The 19,371-nt window shown below is 39.8% G+C and overlaps 1 protein-coding gene across 1 annotated transcript; it reads left to right on the forward strand.

The window, feature by feature from the left end:
• The first annotated feature begins 3,741 nt into the window (after positions 1 to 3,741).
• LOC103353231 (T-cell surface antigen CD2-like) lies at positions 3,742 to 6,085 on the forward strand. The gene has a single exon (XM_008276103.1). The coding sequence runs from the start codon at positions 3,891 to 3,893 to the stop codon at positions 4,923 to 4,925; it is 1,035 nt and encodes a 344-aa protein (XP_008274325.1). The 5' UTR covers positions 3,742 to 3,890; the 3' UTR covers positions 4,926 to 6,085.
• Positions 6,086 to 19,371: the final 13,286 nt, after the last annotated feature.

Consider the following 19,371-nt stretch of genomic DNA (forward strand, 5'->3'; position numbering starts at 1 on the left):
ACAACCATGCATGCTCACATTCACATCGACAGCCAATTTAGAACCAAGTTGTCATGCATGCCTTTGGACTGTAGGAGAAAATCGGAGCACCCACAAAATACCGAGTACACGCGATGCAAACTTCACGTAGAAGCTGACCAGCAGATTCAACCCTAGAACCTGTGAGGCAACAGTGGTAACCACTGTTCCTCCCCAGTTCATTATAATTGCTGTTGTGATCAGTTCCCTAAAAAGATTCTGTCCATGCAAGAACTAACACTTGGCTCAGAGTGACATCACTGTCCTCCAGATTACATTGACTTTGAAGAGCAGGAGGGGCCATCCGGACCCCCCTCACTCCCCCGGGGCCATCCAGAATCACAGCCATGTCTGGTGGAAGTGGGCGTCAAGGATCTCACAGCCAGGCTGTTGCGCCTCCATCTGGGCCCCTGAATTAAACATCAGCTAGGCAGACGGGCGTCCTGCCTCAGAGCTTGAGGGACTAGAAACAGAGGCCAATTAACCCATGCCTGGTCTTTTCAGACCTTACATTGTAGCCAATTAAGAGGGTATGTCAAAAAATGATGAACCGTCTGGGTTTGATTTGACATCAGGCACACTGGGTACCGTTTGCATAAAATCACAGGGACTGGAAGGGAATACTTTGTCTTTGGCAGTGATTGCAGTCACCATAACCGAGTAAACACATTACAAATGCCCGGGATAATCATGAACAATAACTGGGTCTACTTTTGTTGCTTCTGTTTCCCTCAAGCTTCTAAGTGCACCAGCAACATTCCTTCCAGTAATATGACATTAAAACGTTTCTTTTGTTGAACCACCAAAGACTAAACTCCCCAAATCTTGCCTTTATTTATGTCACATTATGTCACTATGTCATCAGACACTAGTTTGTTGTCACTGCAGCACAGTTCCTCTGAAACCGTCTCACATTAGGAAATACTTCTGCAGATGAGACAGAGTCAGGAAACACAGTGAATGAGAAGAGCAGAAGTGAAAAGAATCAGGACAGCGTTCTTTCTTCTACCGGTGTAACAGATGGAGACGATCACAGATGTGGTCCAGTCACAAGCTTGCAGTCCAACCGAGTTCCATATTGAAAATCTCGTCGCTCAAACAGTCTCTTTTTTTATTTTTTATTGTCCTTTCAAGAAAAATAATCACAGCCGTTATGTCTGGTGCTAATGATTTAAATTAAAGAAGCTCTGAAGTGTAAGCAGTAATTCAGTTAGATAGCGACTGGGAAAAACAATTGCAGACAGAGTTTGATTTAGATTTCATGGACTAGTGCCATGACTTCCCCAAATAATATGTCCAGGATTTATCTTTGTACAGTGCAGTCTGTAAGTATTAGGACAGTGATGTGTTTTTCATTGCCTTGGCTCAACTCCAGCACGCTGAATTTGAAATAAAACATATGCTGCAAGGTCAAGGTGCTGACTTTCAGCTTAAAGGGTGTTTGGGAGTGTTCACACTGATACCGGATGGGCAGTGTAGTCCTTTTTTACCTTTTGGGGAAGGAAATTGGGGCATATATAAAAATGTCTACAATTTCTACACGTTTTATTGATGGTGAGCCAGACAGAAGTCTCAGCCAAGACATTTTCACACAGTTATGTTTGATCACTGATTTTTTTTATTTTTATTTTATTTTTTTTGCTGGTGGTGCTGAAACAAATGCAGTGGGTGCTAAAACTAATAATATAGAAAGCTGAGTCATAAAACTCTTTCGGCTGACAACCTTTGCTGCATTTCTGTCAGAGTTTTTGTTGCCAAGTGCTGTATTACAGGCATTGATCAAAAAGAAGGGGGAAGAGTTTAAAATAGGAACCTTCTTTGCTTCATGTCAGCTGTGATATAAAACACAAGGGTGCCATATGTCTGCTGCTTATATATATATATATATACCTGAGTCTGCAAACCTGCTGCTCTCAACTCAGCATACAAACACACACATATATACATGCACATACACATGCACGTACATTTATACATGCTCCTATTTGTAAGCTGGGCCAGCAGGGCAAATTCTTAGAGCCATAATCTTTACAACATTTCTAACTAAGAATTCATTGCATTCAGCACTCAGTACGCCTCCCCGTCGAATAGCTAACATTTTACATCAATCTATTGCCTCGGGGTAGGAAAAAGTGTAATGACGGTGAAACTAAAAGAAACAGGTGTTCTTCTTGCTATGGGTGCACTTTGAAGGTTCTGAGAGTTACAGAAAGATTGTGAATCACTGCTAATTGCATGAAATTATAGTTGTGGGGTGCAAAATGAACTCATCCCAGTGGTGCTCGAGCCTACACTGTTGTAGCAGTACGTTGCAGGGTTGTCAATGGCATGAATTATGGAACGACATGGGTATTTCTGGATGTTAACTGAACAATGACTCTGGTTTACTGGAAATGCTGCAGGGGATTTACAGAACAACCGCTCGATTATGGTGATTGGAGTACATCTCTGAAGCAAATTGTTTATTTAATAACATGACAGAAATGCAAAGTCATTTTTAGATTTACCAAATTAAAAACTTGAGGAAAGTGAACTTTAACTGTTTGCCGCTTGGAGATTTGCTCGATCAAAACCACTAAGCCAAAGTAAAAAAGAAAAATTGCATGGAGCTTAAAAGTAAAACATTGTGTACAAGAGCTAATCTTTCAGGAAAAGATTTATTGGAATAATTAAATTAAATTTTAATTGACAGTGTAGGAACCATCTCTAATTACAAAACACACAAAGTCTATAGTTGAGCTGCTCTGCTGAAGCCACCAAAACAAAAGCACTTGCAGCAGATATTTACATGAAGCTGTGGCCTCTCATTATTCAGCTGCTTTATCAGAAAAGGCAGCCATGACTAAACCAATTTAGAGTAGACAAATAAAAGTCATCTGTATTCTCTGACAGGCAAAAAACCAATAACTAGGATAAATAATGTACAAGCCAGAAGGGAAATATCTGACTGGTGATAAATCTTGGAACTTCTTTCATATTATTTCAGTAACTTAATATACTGTGTATATTAAGTTTCTGAAATATTAGACTGAGCATTGCTGTTTTCTTTGCAGAACACACATCAAGGCGCTTGGAAACCGACTGGGTTTTTCATGTCGTGTTTTCTGAATCCATGTTGATTCAAAGTATGTGTGACATCTGATTTTCACTTCATCAGTTTTACACAAGTTTAGCTTTCAAGTAAGCACAAACTTAGATCATATGAGTTTTACATATCAAAAACAGATTTTTTTTTTTTCTGTGTCCGTACTGTAATTCTACTATGCTGCTTGTTTGTAGAAATATCATCTGTTTAATTTGGTATATATTTTCACGTGATATAGATGGATTCCTCTTTAGTCGCACTTCCTGAATTTCTTCTATTTTTAAAGTGTTTTTTGGGGCATGTGTTTCTTATAACTGGGTATACAGATTATGAAGCCCCTTGATGCATATTTGTGATTTGTGTTAATGGGCGACTGTATGTAAATAAAATAGACAAGAACTAGCTTTTAACTAGCCGTTAAACAGATTTCCTGTGGTTTTAGTGGTTGCGTCAGTGATATCTTTCACACAATTGTTTCAACACAAGGTCAAGCTTGGAAAAAAAATTACTTAGTTTAGTCAGGTGATCGGAAAATGTTAGTTCCTACTTGACTTTAAAAATGCTTTTTAGATGTATTTTGAGAACTGAAAGTAGACTTGACTCATAGCTTCCCTCCTACAGAAGCTTCACTTCTCTTGGAGTGCTGGATGTTTGTTATCTATGTGCCAGTTGTGTTCTGGATGGCAAACGGAACAACTCATCTTGACCGGACTGCGTCTTCATCTAGACTTGGACATAACACTTTTTGACAAAAGTTAGCGAGGATACTTTTGACTCTTTACAAGCTATGCTTCTTCATACTATGGCGCGTTTTACTGCCTCAGTTGGTGTTATCATTCTGTTGGGATTCATTGACATTTCAGCAGCAAACAAGGACGCCTGTGAACTCTACGCTGCTGTCGGGCAGAGTCTGACTCTGCCTTTTGTCTATGAAGGACTGGCAAACTCACATGTGCTGAAATGGACTCATAACAACACACTGATCTTCTACAGAGACCAAGGCAAAGTGTCAGTTGGAAAACCACAAGACATCACTGCAACCGGATCTCTTCTGCTGAAAAACCTTGCATTCTCAAGTGCAGGGACTTACCAAACACAGGTGCTGCTGAATGGCACTTTGGTTAAAACATGGACCAATCGCCTTTGTGTGATGGACAAAGTATCAAAACCTGAGCTCAGTTATGTCTGTGACTTCAAGTCTAGCGCTGTTAAACTTAATTGCTACGTAGCCAAACCTCAGGGTTTGGTCTACTCATGGACACTTGATGGAAAGACATTAACAAGCGAAACAATGCAAACACTGAGCATCTCTCTGACCCAGCTGAAAGGAGAGAGGAGCTTCACGTGCAGTGTAGCAAACAAAGCCAGCAAGGAGAGTAGTGAAGTTGTTCGTCCAACCTGTAAAAGTCCACCACCACCACCAGCATCTCTGCTTTGCTTTCCGCAAAAAACTGTTGTGGCAGTGTTAGCAGGAGGAGCAGCTCTGATTTTTCTTTTGCTCATCATCACCATGGTCTTGTGCTGCCGTCACAGGCGCAACAAAACCCACATGAGACGCAGGGATAAAGAGGAACTAAGGATGCTCTCTGTAAACAAACGAGACCCTGACTCCACCGGTCCAGTGTATGAAACTATGCACCCGAATGAGAACTCTCCGCCCCCGAGCCCACAGCCTTCACCAAAAGCCTGTTACCAGAAAGTGTCTCAGCCTGAAGTTCAGAGTGAAAACAGACTTGCACAGCTCTCCACCACTGCCGAAGGACAGAAACCTTCGCCGGTGCCAAAGCCGAGGACGAAGAACCCCCAGACAGCAAACATGTGAACTTGCCGTCCTCGCTTTCTCTCCCAGGAACTTTGAGGAAAGACAACAAAAAGTACTTAGGTTGATAGCATACAAACGACATGATTAAAACAAACTATGTTGCTATGTACATAGTTAATTAGCTACAGTCTTAATCGACATATTCTTTATTACTGTAATAGTTTGGAGGGAAATTAAATACATGTGATGATTTGTTCCTGCAGGCAGGTGGGAGGTGAAACTTGAGGCAGAAAAATCTTTATTCTCCTTAAGATTATGTTGCTGTTATCTGTGTTGTTTTGCTGTTAATGTTTAAAACTCAGCCATTCTAAGTCCTTGTTAAGAGTTGGTGGGGAGTGTGGAGGAGGTTTTGTATTTTACTTGCAGACATTATGATACAAAAAAACTGTGCCAGATGTATTGCTCATTACTGATGTGTGTATGTGTTTTATCATGAATTTACATCTGAATTCTTCAGAGCTGATGTACTTATATGATGTATGAAGTAATTCAATACAAATACAGATGTTTGTGTAAAATGCTGATATAATAGATTACAGAATAAGGCCGGCATATCTTTCTCATGGTCTACCAATCCTAGGAAAAGGAATTCATCCAAGTCATTTCTCATAAACTAAGAAACACAGAGATGTACTGCAAACATATATGTAAAATAAAATGTACCTATTTGTTTATAGGTTAAAGCAGCTTACAAAACACCCTGACGCATTAGAAGTTTATACTTTCATGTGTTAGCTTCGGAATAATACACATTTGGTAGTTAAGAAAATGTACAATTAGTAGTTACAACAGTGGTGTTATATCAGGGTTTGGATTCACAAGGTACAGCTGCTCATTCATCAGAAGTACAACACTGCCAAACCTGTCGTTTGTTTTTGTAAATATTAATTGGTATGGTATGAGAAATATTGTATGTTGAAATAAAAATGGACAGAAATGTGAAAAAATAAAGGCATTTGACCTTTTCTATCACAGACAGCTATTCACCATTTGACCTACTTTTGTAAGCATTTTACTGAATGAGGACTATTTTTAGCTCCACTGATATTTTTTTCATACACGTCACACAATAATCTTTTGAGATAACATTTGAGTTTTCTCTAATGTAATCACACTGTATGTTTACATATGTTTGAAATAAATAAAGCTGTCAAAAAGGATCCAGTGTCTCATATTTTCATGGAAAACTACAATAAGCAGCTTATCTGTGTCAAACACAGCCCTTTGTTCCGGCTTCTTACTTGTCAGCATTCTTGCACTTATTAAAATTTGCTTGCTTGCAAGAAGTTATTAAAGGAGGGGGAAAAAATCAATAGAGAAATGGATTAGCTAAGGCAAATATCTATTATCTCCAATGGGTAAATGGTAATCCACACATGAAAGTGTTTGCTGTCTCGCCTAATGCTGTGTGACAGCCACATAATGGAATCCCCCTGAGCGTCATCGCCTAAAACTTACAAGCCAATGTCATCTTTTGTCAGGTCCTGCTCCACTCCTGCTCTCTTTACATGGCTGAAATTTTCAGTCCAGCCGGCAGGGATTTGGCAGTAAAGCTGGTATCTGCTGCTGGAACAATGCCCTCTTTTTTTTTTTTTCCGTCTCCGTGTCAGTGTTTCTCAAGAAAGACTTGACTGGCAACCTGCCATGTCACTTCCCCTCACCAGCTAAAACTATGTACCATTTACACAGATGGAGAAATAAAGCAATACACATCCACATACATAGACATATTGCAGTCTCGCTTACAGTACACAAACCCACACTGGACCGTATTTTCATGACGCAACTTAATGAAACACATCTGATATGCTGATGCCAGATCTACCCTGGAACTGGAAGGGAAATACTTCTGAAAAGTGTTTAATCAGTGGTTTTTAGAGTCAAGAGGATACACCCTTTTGATCTTGGAGTGTGTGTGTGTCCAGGGAAAGGGTCAATTGCCCATGGAAAGTATTTATACTCATGTCAAATCATTCTTATTAAAGTTCTTTTGTTGTTATGGGCTGCCAAGTCTGGGGCGAGTACAAATCAGAAAATCAGAAGTCAGCTAGTGTAGGGGCTTTTTCAGGAGATTTGTCTGAAAATACAGAGATGATTATGACCTATTAACATTCCTGAGCAAACAGTGCTTTTTTTTTTTTGAAAGTTGAAAGCATACAATCCAGAAAGTTAGCTCAAGCCACACACTTCCAAACACTCACTAGTTTTATTGATCAATTACTCTTGAAAAGTCGAATAGGGAGGTAATGACTCTGAATAAAATGTTGTTTGCAGCAACTTGCCTTTAAAAGGGAAAATATGAGCAAAAGGCTTAGGTTGTGTTCTTGCTGAACACATAAAAATATTGCATTAAAATGGTGTGAACTCCTTTTTCTAAATGTCTCATTAAGCATTAAACTCGCGGTATCTGTCAACACACCAGGTTTATTGAATTGCTCTCCTCCATCTGTACACCTCGCACTGTTTTTCACACCGTACGTGCAGTTTGTGGAGCGGCTCTGCGCAGTCTGTGGGTGTCTGAAACACAATTATATAAATTTGCTTAGGAATCAGGCTGCACTGATTTTTAATAGACATGGGATGCTTTGTAAACTTCAGCAAGATTAGCACCTCATAGACACTGGATGTCTGGAGTCAAAGCAAAATGCTGTGTGCAAATTTTTCTAACATCAAATTGGCTCTAATGTTATTTACTAAAAGATTAAGTCTTTGAAGAAGAATTTGCCTATTCATCTGTTCACAAATTCAGCCACTTTAGGCAACAACTTTTCACCGGGTTGTGTGGGCCCAAGGTCAATAGCTAGACTCTTCTGTGGTTCCCCGGTGGTGGAACGAGTTATCAAACTCTGTTCAATCTGCTGACTCCCTCTCAGTCTTTAAAAAAAGACTAAAGACCCACTCTTCACTGAACACCTTTGCACTTGACAGACTGAAAACAAACAAACAAACAAAAAATCCTATTACCTCCCACACAGCCTGCTATTGGCATCAACGCCCTGTCACACTTGAACTTGTTCTATGGCACTTATCTAGATTGTTTTCTCCTGACTAGATCCTTGCGGGTGTTGTATTGGCTCTCAGATGTCCGTTGCTTTGGTTAAAAGCGTCTGTTAAATGAAATTGTAGAACTGTTGTGTGAAGTCCTTGCTAAATTCTGGTATGTGCTATTTAGTTTCAGAGCAGTGACTTTCTTCAGGTTGAAACCTTAAAATTATGGAATGTTTTACCAATGAAGACTTCAGTAATGTGTAAATAAGACTGATATGTTTTTGGAGGCCAATAAACTTAACCTTAACTTTGTGATTACATAAGAGCAACACGTTTTAAATTAGTCCTGCTGTATCTTCACTTATCACCTAACATAACAGAACTGGATGGCATGGTGGGGAAGTGGTTAGCAATGTTGCTTTACAGCTCAAAGGTCATGGGTTCGAATCTAGATCTGAACCTGGGATTTTTCTATGTGGAGTTTGCATGTTCTCTCTATGCAGTGTGGGTTCTGTCCAGGTGCTCCAGTTTCCTTCCACAGTCCACAAGTATGTTGAGGTTAATTGGTGATTCTAAAGTGTCTGTAGGTGTGAATGTGAGTGTGCTTGATTGTCTGTCTCACGATGTAGATATGTGATAGACTGGTTTCCTTTCCAGGGTGTCCCCTGCCTTCACCCTAAGTCAGCTGTGATAGACTCCAGCCCCCATGCGACCCTACAAAGGATAAAACAGTGTATAGATAATGGATGGATTATGGTATAACTAGTCTACAGTTGAAGATATGAACTGCTGGTGCAGCCATGATATGTTTCAAGTATTCATTGGATCTTATTCTCATGCTCATACCATACAACAATCAGAGACACCACGAAAACAGCCTTCCTAATCGTGCATTGATTCTTCTTGTGACGTGGAAGTAACTCTAAATCGGACAGGCATGGACACAGAACCTCTAGAGGTTTCTTGTGGTATCGGGCACCAGGTTGTTTCACAGGGGCTTGTTCCAGTGCATCCCATAAATGCTCAATTGGATTGTTTGGAGGCTAGGTAAACACCTTGGGCTCTTGGTTGTGTTCCTTAAGTTCTTCCTCAGCAGTTTTGGTGTTGTGGTGCGTTATCCTGCTGGGGAAGTGCCAATACTATTGGAGGGCATGCCGGTCTATTAATGTTTACATGTAAAAACAACATCGACATATTTTAGGACCCCAGGTCTCTGAGAAGAGCGTTGTACCTGTAAGTGGTTTTGATTTTGAAGCTGATTGGTCAATGACTGATGATTAATGAATAATATGGAAAAACCAAAATACAGCTAAGCAAGAGTTAGAGTGTTTCTATGATCCCTGAAGAATTAGAATACTTTGTCAAGTTATCTGCAAAATATAAAAAAAAAAAAAAAAAAATCAATTATTAATTGAGAAAACTAACATGTAAACACCACCTCCACTACAATGTTCAATAGAAAAAGCATCAATCTTGTACTTAGTGCTATGTTAGTGTGAAGCATAAACTTCAGCACTGAGTCTGTGGAAATTCTTTATGTAGACATCACATGAATGTTGGTTTAGCTGATGCCAGATGCTCAGCAGACTACTGGCAAGCTAGTGTTCTAGGAATCCTTAGTCCAAATCAGCCCAAGTGAGCTGAAAGTATGATGATAGCTATACTGAGCTTGAATTGATTGACTGCAGTGTGTGTTCTGTCTTTGATTAGCAAATGAAGCCAGCAGAGCTAACGTGCGATCTGCCCTCGCAAACATCAACACCATTAGCGAAAACATGGTGGTTAACTTTGCAATAGCCTCAAAAAAGTTACAACTCCATCCTGGATGATTTTTCTTCCCATGAGCAACCTGGATATGAATGTGGGGAAAGAAGTAGCTACTTTTCTCCTCGCAGCACTGAGTCAGCAGCACTTCAGCTCATACTTTGAACACTGGTGCTTGGTGCTGGTTGTGTGGTCCTTTAGGCTCAGCTGCAACAGTTTCAAGTGACGTTACTGGTAAAACGAAAGAGCAGTTTTGAGCCAATCTGCCACAGGACCTAAACTAAACTTACTTGTGAGGCCTTGAACATTTTTGTTCCCTTTTCCTATGACCTACCAGGGTGAATCATCATTCTGCACACTAGCAAAACTAAAGACTAAGCACAGTTTGTATGTGGAAAATGACATGAGGGTCTGTCAACTATAATGCCAAGAATAAGAACCCACATCTTATTAAAATGTCTGGTTTAACACGGAAACACAAGCACAGACAAATTCTAATATTTACCTAAGACTTATTTAGTTATTTATTTTTATAGTTTTCTTCATGGATGAATCAATAATTTTTAACAAGACGCAAGAAGAAAAATGACAGCGGGTGATCGTCTTAAAAGCTTTGATCAGTTTTGTGGATTAATGTTTGTGTTTTTCCATTAAGTTCAGTATGTCTAAAACAACAACTGATCAAAATTGAGTGTATGAGTATACTTCTGTTTGGTGGTCTCTGCTTTTTGAGGTGCAAATTCATAATTATGACCCTAAAACTGACTTTGCTGAAGCCTATTAGGGAATTCCTGGTTGACCCTCAAATTTGACATCTGCAGTGGTTCAAAACTTGTGTATAAATCACTTTGATGCCATATCAGAGTTCTAGGAAATGAGAGGTCACATATGACGGAGAGATGGACAGAATCAGTGTTCAGACCATATCGACTGCGAGTAGAGCAAATATTCCCACAATTTCATTCTAATGCCTCAGCAGCTGCTATGAGCCAAAGAGGCTGGCGTGTGAAAAGAGAAAAGGCTGGGAAAACAACAGCCCTTTGTCAGACGCAGACCTAGAAAGGAGCACTGCTGCCATTTGTAGCCAGGGAAGGAATGTGACAGCACCAAGGTCTGCAGACATGACACAAAACATCCCTGCTCTCTGTGGATATTTTAAAAATAGTTCACTGTGCCACTGGAGCTGTAGCTTTAATACAGCGTAGTGTATTCAGTAGTGAACAATTCTATCACTTTTAATTTTAAAAAACATATTTAAAGATGCCATACAGATCTGCCTGGAATACTGAGGGCTAGGTGAGGATGTAGACAGTCACATGTAGAAAACAACACAAGTGTTGCACTCTTTTCACCTGCCATGAAGACGCTTCATCAGAAAGTGCTAATGCGGTAACACAGATGTGATCCCTCACTGGCTTCCCACTCGACCAATAAATTTAGGAGAGCAAAACAAGCTGAAGGCCTACTGCTTAGCATTTTGACCATTCTTGCAAAACAAGATTTTATGTCAGTAAACTAGTGACTTTTTATTAAGGGTGAATTTTAGAAGAAAATTAAACCCATTTATAAGTTTTCTGTCCACACATGTGTAATTTGGTGTGCAAAAGTGATCCACCTAAAATCTTCCAGAAGACTGTCCTTTCTCACCCCAGTCAATCATTTTTACACGTTAACATGTGAATCTCCACGGACATGAAGTGGCGCACATAGCATGATAGTTTTGGAGGCAAGACTGGGAAAAACTTTACAGCTTAGAGGCCAGTAAGAAACCTTCTGAGCACTGCCAGGTAAAAACATGAAGAAATCCCAAAAGCTGTTTGTGTAAACAGCCAAACTGCTCAATTAAAATACTCTTAAGCCTATCTAAATCCTGGTTGTGCTACTTTCACATTCAGTCCTAAGTACATAAATGCTGTAAATGACATCATCCTAAACTCAGTACAAAACCCCTGTGTATGACTTTTGTAATTGTATTTATTTTGGTTTTATGAGCATGTACTGACTGGAAACTGTCAGCTGGAACTAAGAACATATTGTTTTATCCTTTTGTACAAATTGAAAATGGGCAGAGATCAGATTTTCCCAGATACAGTGAGTTTGGGAGTGGTGGAATAAATTTAATGACAAAAATATTTTCTTATATTGATCATTCTATTTTCACAATCAGTCTTGGACAATAAAATCATATCTTTTTTCAAAGAAGGTTTGTGTTTTTGCTTACATTTAGAGTTTCTCTACTCTCTTTCTGTGTTTATCGCCAACTATCAGTGGGACTGTGTTTGGATCATGTGAGGGATGTCAGCTGTGGTTAAAGGATCCCTTACAGGATGGTTAATCTTGTCTGTTTGTTGTCCCTCACCAGGTGTATCTTAAAGCTGGTCTTCATCTTGGCCACTGCTACAAATTCCAGGTGAAGCTCCGATACAGAGGATGAGTTTAAACAAACATTCCAGGATAATCAGCTGTAGCCCAAAAGAAAGGGGGTAAACTCCCAGTCCACAAAATGCTGTAAAGCACACCTATCATTTCCACTACAACTAGAACTCTATAATAAAAATGCTTCTATCGGCCAAATTACCCATCCATGGTCTTGCACCTGATATAAATCAGATGGAAGAAAAATTCCACCTTCTGCTCTAATAAGCATCTTGTGTGTACAGACTCAACATTCATGTAAAGATCAAACATTTTCTGTAACATTCTTGCAGATATGGTGCATGTGTGTGCCAACATAAAATTACAACCTGGCAGAAGAAAAAGAAAAAAATGAAGGCCCTGCTGCTTATGATGTACATTTTGCACAATAAGACTTTTTTGCTTTGACATGTAGGGCATAAGCATTTAAGATGATTCTCCCAGATAGCTGTAATACCTTTTGAGGAACACCCAGAAGAGATAATTTGGATAGTTTGAAGCCTTTGTCTTGGTCTACGGGTCTATCTCCTCTCAGAGAAAAGGATCCCTTAAGCCTTGTTGTGTGTGTGGATTCATGAGGGGATAACAGCACATCAGTGAAGGGCCACGCAACAATAGTTCAAGATGAGAGAGGTGTAAAGGTGCGACAGAGGACTAACAACACAAGGTTTTGCTTTGGCTATGCCGTGCCTATCTAACAAAGCATCAGCCCGACACTCCAATGGTCTCACTGTGTGGCCTCGGTTCCTTCTACCATGCTTGAAAGGTACTCAAGGCTCATACTGGAAAACTGCCCTGAAAAGTGTTTTATCACCAAAATAGATAAAAGCTTTGAGGGCGGAAAAGTGTTTTGCTGTGTATGTGCAGCCTATTTATTGGTGCTATGGAAACCATCTGGTTAAGAGAATTGTTCAGAAAAAGAAAAAACACAAATTAATGTTTAGCAAGGCTAAAATTTACTACAATACCTCCGAATGGGAAGCAAACATCACATTGTTATTGCATAAGACATTTTATTGTATTTTGGTAGCAATTGCAGGATCAGCAAAAATAATACAAAGTGTAAAAAGGTATCTTGAAAGTCTATTTTTAGTCTGTCACTGGATACAAAAAAAAAAGTATATAAAGGAATATTCAGTACTCTACCATGATTAGTGATTCTTCTGTAAATGAGTATGCAAAGGCTAACACTGGAGCATGACTTCCTAATTAGGAATACATCTAATCATGTGTCTAACAAGTCCTCTGGGCCAATTAATCTGAGTCGGTTCTTGTCCGTCTGCAACTGACAGACTGGCAGTCTGGTCAAAGTGGCCACTGATGCTGCACTCTGTGCCAACAAATGTGTCACAAGCAGCTGGTTAGAGCATGTCGTTGAGCTGGAGGACCATATGGGGTGCTAAAACGGAATAAATCCTACTGCCATCATGACATGTGAAAAGCTCATGAATCTTTCTTAAATTTCACTCAGCACTGTCTGGGATGTCCATGTGCAGAATGCAAACAATGGCCTACTGTAGGTACGAGGCGTACGGCTTAAAGAGTGGCAGAAGAAAGACCGATCAGTGGTGTTATGAAATTAAAGTCTGGTTGTTTCAGAAGAGCTGCCAGTTTGGTTTACTCGTTTATTTATATCATACATAATTTCTGGTGACAGAAAAAGACAAATTATTTTTCCTGAAACAACGGTCTCGGATCTTTTGTGGTTTGCAGAGAACTTTTCAAGGCAAATGCGGTATCTCAAAAAAGGCAGTTTTCACAATAGCTATGTGCAGGAGTTGATCCATGTGGCTTTGATCCGTGTTCCACATGTCATTTTATTTAATCCACAGCTGTACAAGTCTCAAGTTTAAACACACATCCAGAGATGAACTTAATCACTTGTAAAACACATTCCTACTTGAAATTATGGGTTTGGAAGCTTTTCTTTTCTTAATAGGACACATTTGTTATAGTGTAAACATGAAACACTTGGATCAGTCCAAGTGCTGCTTTCCCCCCCTTTTCAGACGCTATAATAGCAGCTGATTTGCAGCCTTTCAGATTTCAACAAATAACTGTTTCAGAAAACATTGAAAGAGTAATTATAGACCTAACCTATGCAGTGTCACTGAGGGGGATGAAACTTATTCTAGCACACATGGTGCATGAGGCAATGCACTCTTCAGATGGATCAGTTGTACGGTTAACATGTGCAAATGCCAAGTAACCATTTACTTTACTAATTTGCATGTCTTTGGGCACTGGGAGGAAGCCAGAAATTCTACAGAAAAACCTCAGAGACTCCGTGCACAAGCAAAATATGAATAGATATAAAAGCACAGTATTATGTGCACTTAGTGAATTGTAGCAAATGTACTTCAAGATAAAATGAATACATTTGAATGTAAGTATTCCCTATTGTAAAAAAAAAAAAAGGAAAAAAGAAAAAAGAAAAAGAACAGCTTCAGACTGCAAATGAGGCTGGAGAGCCTAAAAGCTTGTCATTGCCTTTTGTACCAGGCAATTGAAGTGGTTTTGTCTGTATTTGAGTAGCCCTATCATGAGGCAGACTGAAATGAGTGCTCCACTTGCCATGCTAATAGACTAGTCTTACGTGTGTGTGTGTGTGTGTCTGTGTGAGTGTGTGTGATAGTGTGGCCATATTTAAGTGTGTTTGAAGCACACACACATAATAAAACACAAAGACATTCCCACACACACACACACTGTCTGTAATCCAGACAGGAAGACATGCTGAACACAAGACAGCGGCACTTGGACTGGGTCTTAATTAGAGCAGATAGACAGAGGGGTGGAGCTGTTTTGAGGGGGAAGGACGTTGCTGCGGTTTTGAGGGCTTTTTGAAAGATGAATAGCTGGACAATAGAGACGCTTTTTTGTGGGTTAAACGTGGCCACACCCCTCCTGTAGAAGTACAGGGATTAATAATCACAGCACAAGTGATTTCTTTTTTCATTGAGTCTCATTGATAAAGTGCGCAACCAAATGTTTCAAGCGTCTAGGAATGTCCCGTTTTTTCCCTCGTCCAGAGATTGTATCTTCCTTTGGCTGAGGAAGACTAGTCCACATGTCTCTTGGGTAAAAGGCTATTATTTAGTCAAGGAAAGAGAAAAAAGTAGGTTCTGAAAGCAGAGGACCTTCAGAGAAGTGATTGATGTGAGTTAACCCTGTCAGATGCAGGGTTATGGATCAGTGCAAAACAGGACATAAATCACTTCCAAATGGCCTTACCCACCACTGTGAGATCAGACTGATACACTCTCTCTTTTACCTCGGCTCTTTCATTGATGTCTGCAATATCTCTTTATTCAATCACTACTTTAACTATTCATACTAGTAAAGTTGCAGTCTATTTTGCTCTACTTAAGCAGAGACACTACATCATTTTTTTTCTATGATTATCCTTCAATTACATATTCTGGTGAAAAAAACATTACCTTGAAAAGCATTAAAATGGAAGCCCTTCCAATGCCAGTGGTTAGTATTAGTACTATATATTAGCACCATGTACTACATCCAGTTTAAATGGACTTTATGTTGTTCTATATAGAGATGTCACTTGTGTTTGGGTTCAGTTAGACACCATGGGGGGTGCAACTCTCTGTTTTCTGATAAACAAATGATAATCTCAAGAACAGAAGTTCAAATTTAGGATTTAGGAAAAGTAGCAAGTCAAGTAGTCTGTCAACAAAAAAATCCCAGGTGAAGCATACAAAGGCATTTTACATCTGGTGTGACTGAGAATCTACACCAAACCTTAAGTATCAAGTTTTGAGTTTAAGGTTTTAATACAATGTTAGGGGTTACTTTTGAGCTTTCAGTTTGGGTCTGGAGTCTCCAAGACCACATACAAAACATTAGAGTTAATGCATTATTTTACTTAGTAACATTCTTTAGTTTTGAAGGGGTTTAAGGAAGAGCTTTTTGATTGGTTTTTGACTTTTTTAAAGACCCCCTCTGGTGAAAATCAAGTGTTTACAGTTTGTTAGCATGTTCATGTAGCACTTTTATGTTTTAGAAGACATACAATGCCAATGAAAATAATTCCCCCATCTTGGCAGTTTTCCCTTTCATTGCTTCTTACCATTGACTCATCAATTTAATGTGGATTTTTGACAAGAATTGACAAATAAATTCTTTAATGTTAAAAAACAAACAAACAAATAAATAAATAAAAAAAAGATTTTTTCAAAAAAAAATGTCAACTAAAATAAAAATATGAAATGTAAAGTAACCGTTTACGTAAGGCGTTAGGACGCCTGGGATCTTTCTGTGTGGAGTTTGTATGTTCTCCCCGTGCAAGCGTGGGCAACAACTACAGTGCAATACATGTTGAGGTTAATTGGTGATTCTAAATTGTCTGTAGGTGTGAATGTGAGTGTGCTTGGTTGTCTGTTTCTAAGTGTAGCCCTGTGATAGACTAGTGACCTGTCCAGGGTGTCCCCTGCCTTCGCCCTGAGTCGGCTGGGATAAGCTCCATCCCCCTAGTGAGGATTGAGCAGTGTCTAGATAATGGATAAATGAATGGAAAAATATTGACCCCCTCAAGCCAGGTTCTACTAGATGCAGCTTTGGGATAAATGACAGCACTGAGTCTGTGTGGGTAAGTCTCAATCTGCCGTGCAAATCTGGACAATATAATCGTATCCCATTCTTCTTTGCAAAACTGTCAGGTTGCACAGGTATCATAAGTGAACAGCTTTTTCAAGTCCAGTCACAATTTTTCAATCTGATTGAGGTCTGAGCTCTGATATTCACTTTGTTGTCTTTAAACCATTTATGTGAGGCTTTGGCTTTATGCTCTGGGTTATTATCTTGCTGAAATCTTATTATCTTCAGGATTTCCCTTTACTTTGCTGCATTCATTTTACCCTCTATCTTTACAAGCCTTGTAGGGCATGCTACTGGAAAAAAACAAAAAAACAAAACCCCTTCATAATGATGCTGCCACCACCATGCTTTACAGTGGGGATATTGTGTTTGTGATGACGGACAGTGTTTGATTTCCACCAAGCATCTAGTCTGATGGCCAAAAATCTTCATTTGTCACATTTGCCACATGCCTTTTTGGTGAACTCTAGTCGAGATTCAATATAAGCGTCTTTCAACAGTTGCTTTCTCTTTGCCTCTCTCCTAATAAGCTTTGACTGGTGAAGGATGGGAAACAGTTGTTGTGTGCACAGTTTGTCCCATTTCAGCCACTGAAGCTTGTAAGTCTTTCAGAGGAGTCGTAGGTGTCTTGGTGGCCTCCCTCAATAGTCTCTTTCTTACATGATCGTTCCATTTCTGGAGACATCCTGGTTTAGGCAGGTTCATACATCATACATTCCTGCTATTTCTTAACAATGTATTTGACTGTAGTCATTCAGTGTCTTGGAAATGTTCTTGTTTCCTGCTTCTGACTTGTGCTTTTAAAAAACCTTTTCAAAGAGTTGTTTGGAGTAGCCAGAAGTACTCCTTCAACGGTGACTGGACATTCCAAAGAAAGATAATTGTGTGACTTCTAGCACCAATTGAGCTGCAGTAAGTGAGAATGAGTGGGAGTAGATAGAAATGATTCCATAGAAAAGGATATTCTAAAGGGAGTGAGAGACAGGACGGAATTATTTTCTGAGAAACACTTCCAAATATGGAACTTTAATACACAGAAATTAGCTTTTTAGGGGCTTAATCAGTGACTGGAGAGGGACTTTATTTTTCAAACCAGTCTGATGCTCTATTTAAAGGGAAACAAGCTGGTCTTCTGCAGCAAGAAAACAATTGGGTATGGAAAAATGGACATCATCTGTTCTGAGCTACCTTGACAAGAATTCTCTCATGACCACGAACATCTTTTTCATTAGCTTTGCAAACTTTTCCACTGAAGACATACAGAATGTTGCTTGTTTTTCACACACAATGTTAAAACCCAGCAACATGGTGAAGCCACAAGAATTTGGGACAATCTCAGTTGCTTGTGCTGTTTGTCGTCTGTGTCTTCATATAACAGGGTGCGTGTCAGTAAATGGTTTGTACTGTATATGTACCACCTCAGAGGCCTCTTGTACGTGTGAAATGCAAAAACAAAGGGGACATTCTGTTAAGAGGTTTAATATACTCGGGTGACGTGAGCCACAACAGTGTGTAAAAATCTCCAGAAAGCTCATTTGATCGGCGTGTTAAGCTGTTAAAAATAATTAGCTTTCTCCCCCCCTCTCCTGTTATCGAGAGTCTTGCCTGCTAGTTTCACACACAAAAGACCGGCTACAGCTCACAGCTACAGCCATGTCTGGCCTTTGCCTCATTCATTCTAACTATGCTGACATGGGGCAACATTTTCCAGGCTGCTTAACAGCCTAAAGTTTTACAATGGGAAAGTATTTTCTACAATGAAAACACTGCCACTGGTCGTAATGTGTGCATTTCCTAAATGACTGTCAGCACACTTTTATGGCTGCTTCACGGTGAGAACTGCTGCTTTGTTTTTGCAACAAATGCAGTATTATAACCAAAATAATGACTACAGAATATGGCTTTTAAAATGACCTTGCTGTATTGCATGAAGTCTTAACAAAGATCCCTGAGCAGACATGGAAATCCCTCAGTGAGTGTGTTCTGTTCACTGCTGCCTTAATGTGAGATTCACGCCAGAATCTCACATTCGTGGATCAAACAATGCAAGTCCATTTTTCACCACACCACATGTGCATATGGGCTATTGGCACATACTTGCAGACCCCAGGGGTCCGACACTTACCGCCCACCCCCTCCATACCTCCTCCAGTTGGACCATGCCCGTTTTTGACAGCATACCACCCGGCCTTGCACAGTGAATAGGTGGTCAGCTTTGGACCAAGGCTGCAGTCCCCCACACATTGCATGCAGCTGTTACAAAATGGACACTCTAGACATGTAACACAATACCTAAAAATGACCTCATTCAGTCTCAGCCAGTTAAAGTCAAAGCTGACACGATTTCCTTCAAAAGCAGGCAGCCAGGCTGACAGTACAGTCTATAATGTCTGTAAGGCAGAGTGCCAACAGCTCCTACTCCAAAACTACTGATAGCCCAGTTGGCAGTGGAGATAACTGCTTAATCGTGTGTGGTTTCCATGGATTTTGAAGCAGACATGGTGCATCAATAGATGAAACTGATACTGCTCAAGGCCAACTGTTCCACTATAGGATGTGTAAGTGCAGGAGGGGTGAGAGGTATGTGTGCATGTGTGAGGTATACAAGAATTTGTATAAACAACCTCCTCCTATTGCAGCAACTTTTACTGGGAAAATCTTTTTG

The sequence above is a fragment of the Stegastes partitus genome, unplaced genomic scaffold (assembly GCF_000690725.1).
Source record: "Stegastes partitus isolate 25-593 unplaced genomic scaffold, Stegastes_partitus-1.0.2 Scaffold65, whole genome shotgun sequence".
Taxonomy (NCBI): Eukaryota; Metazoa; Chordata; class Actinopteri; family Pomacentridae; genus Stegastes; species Stegastes partitus.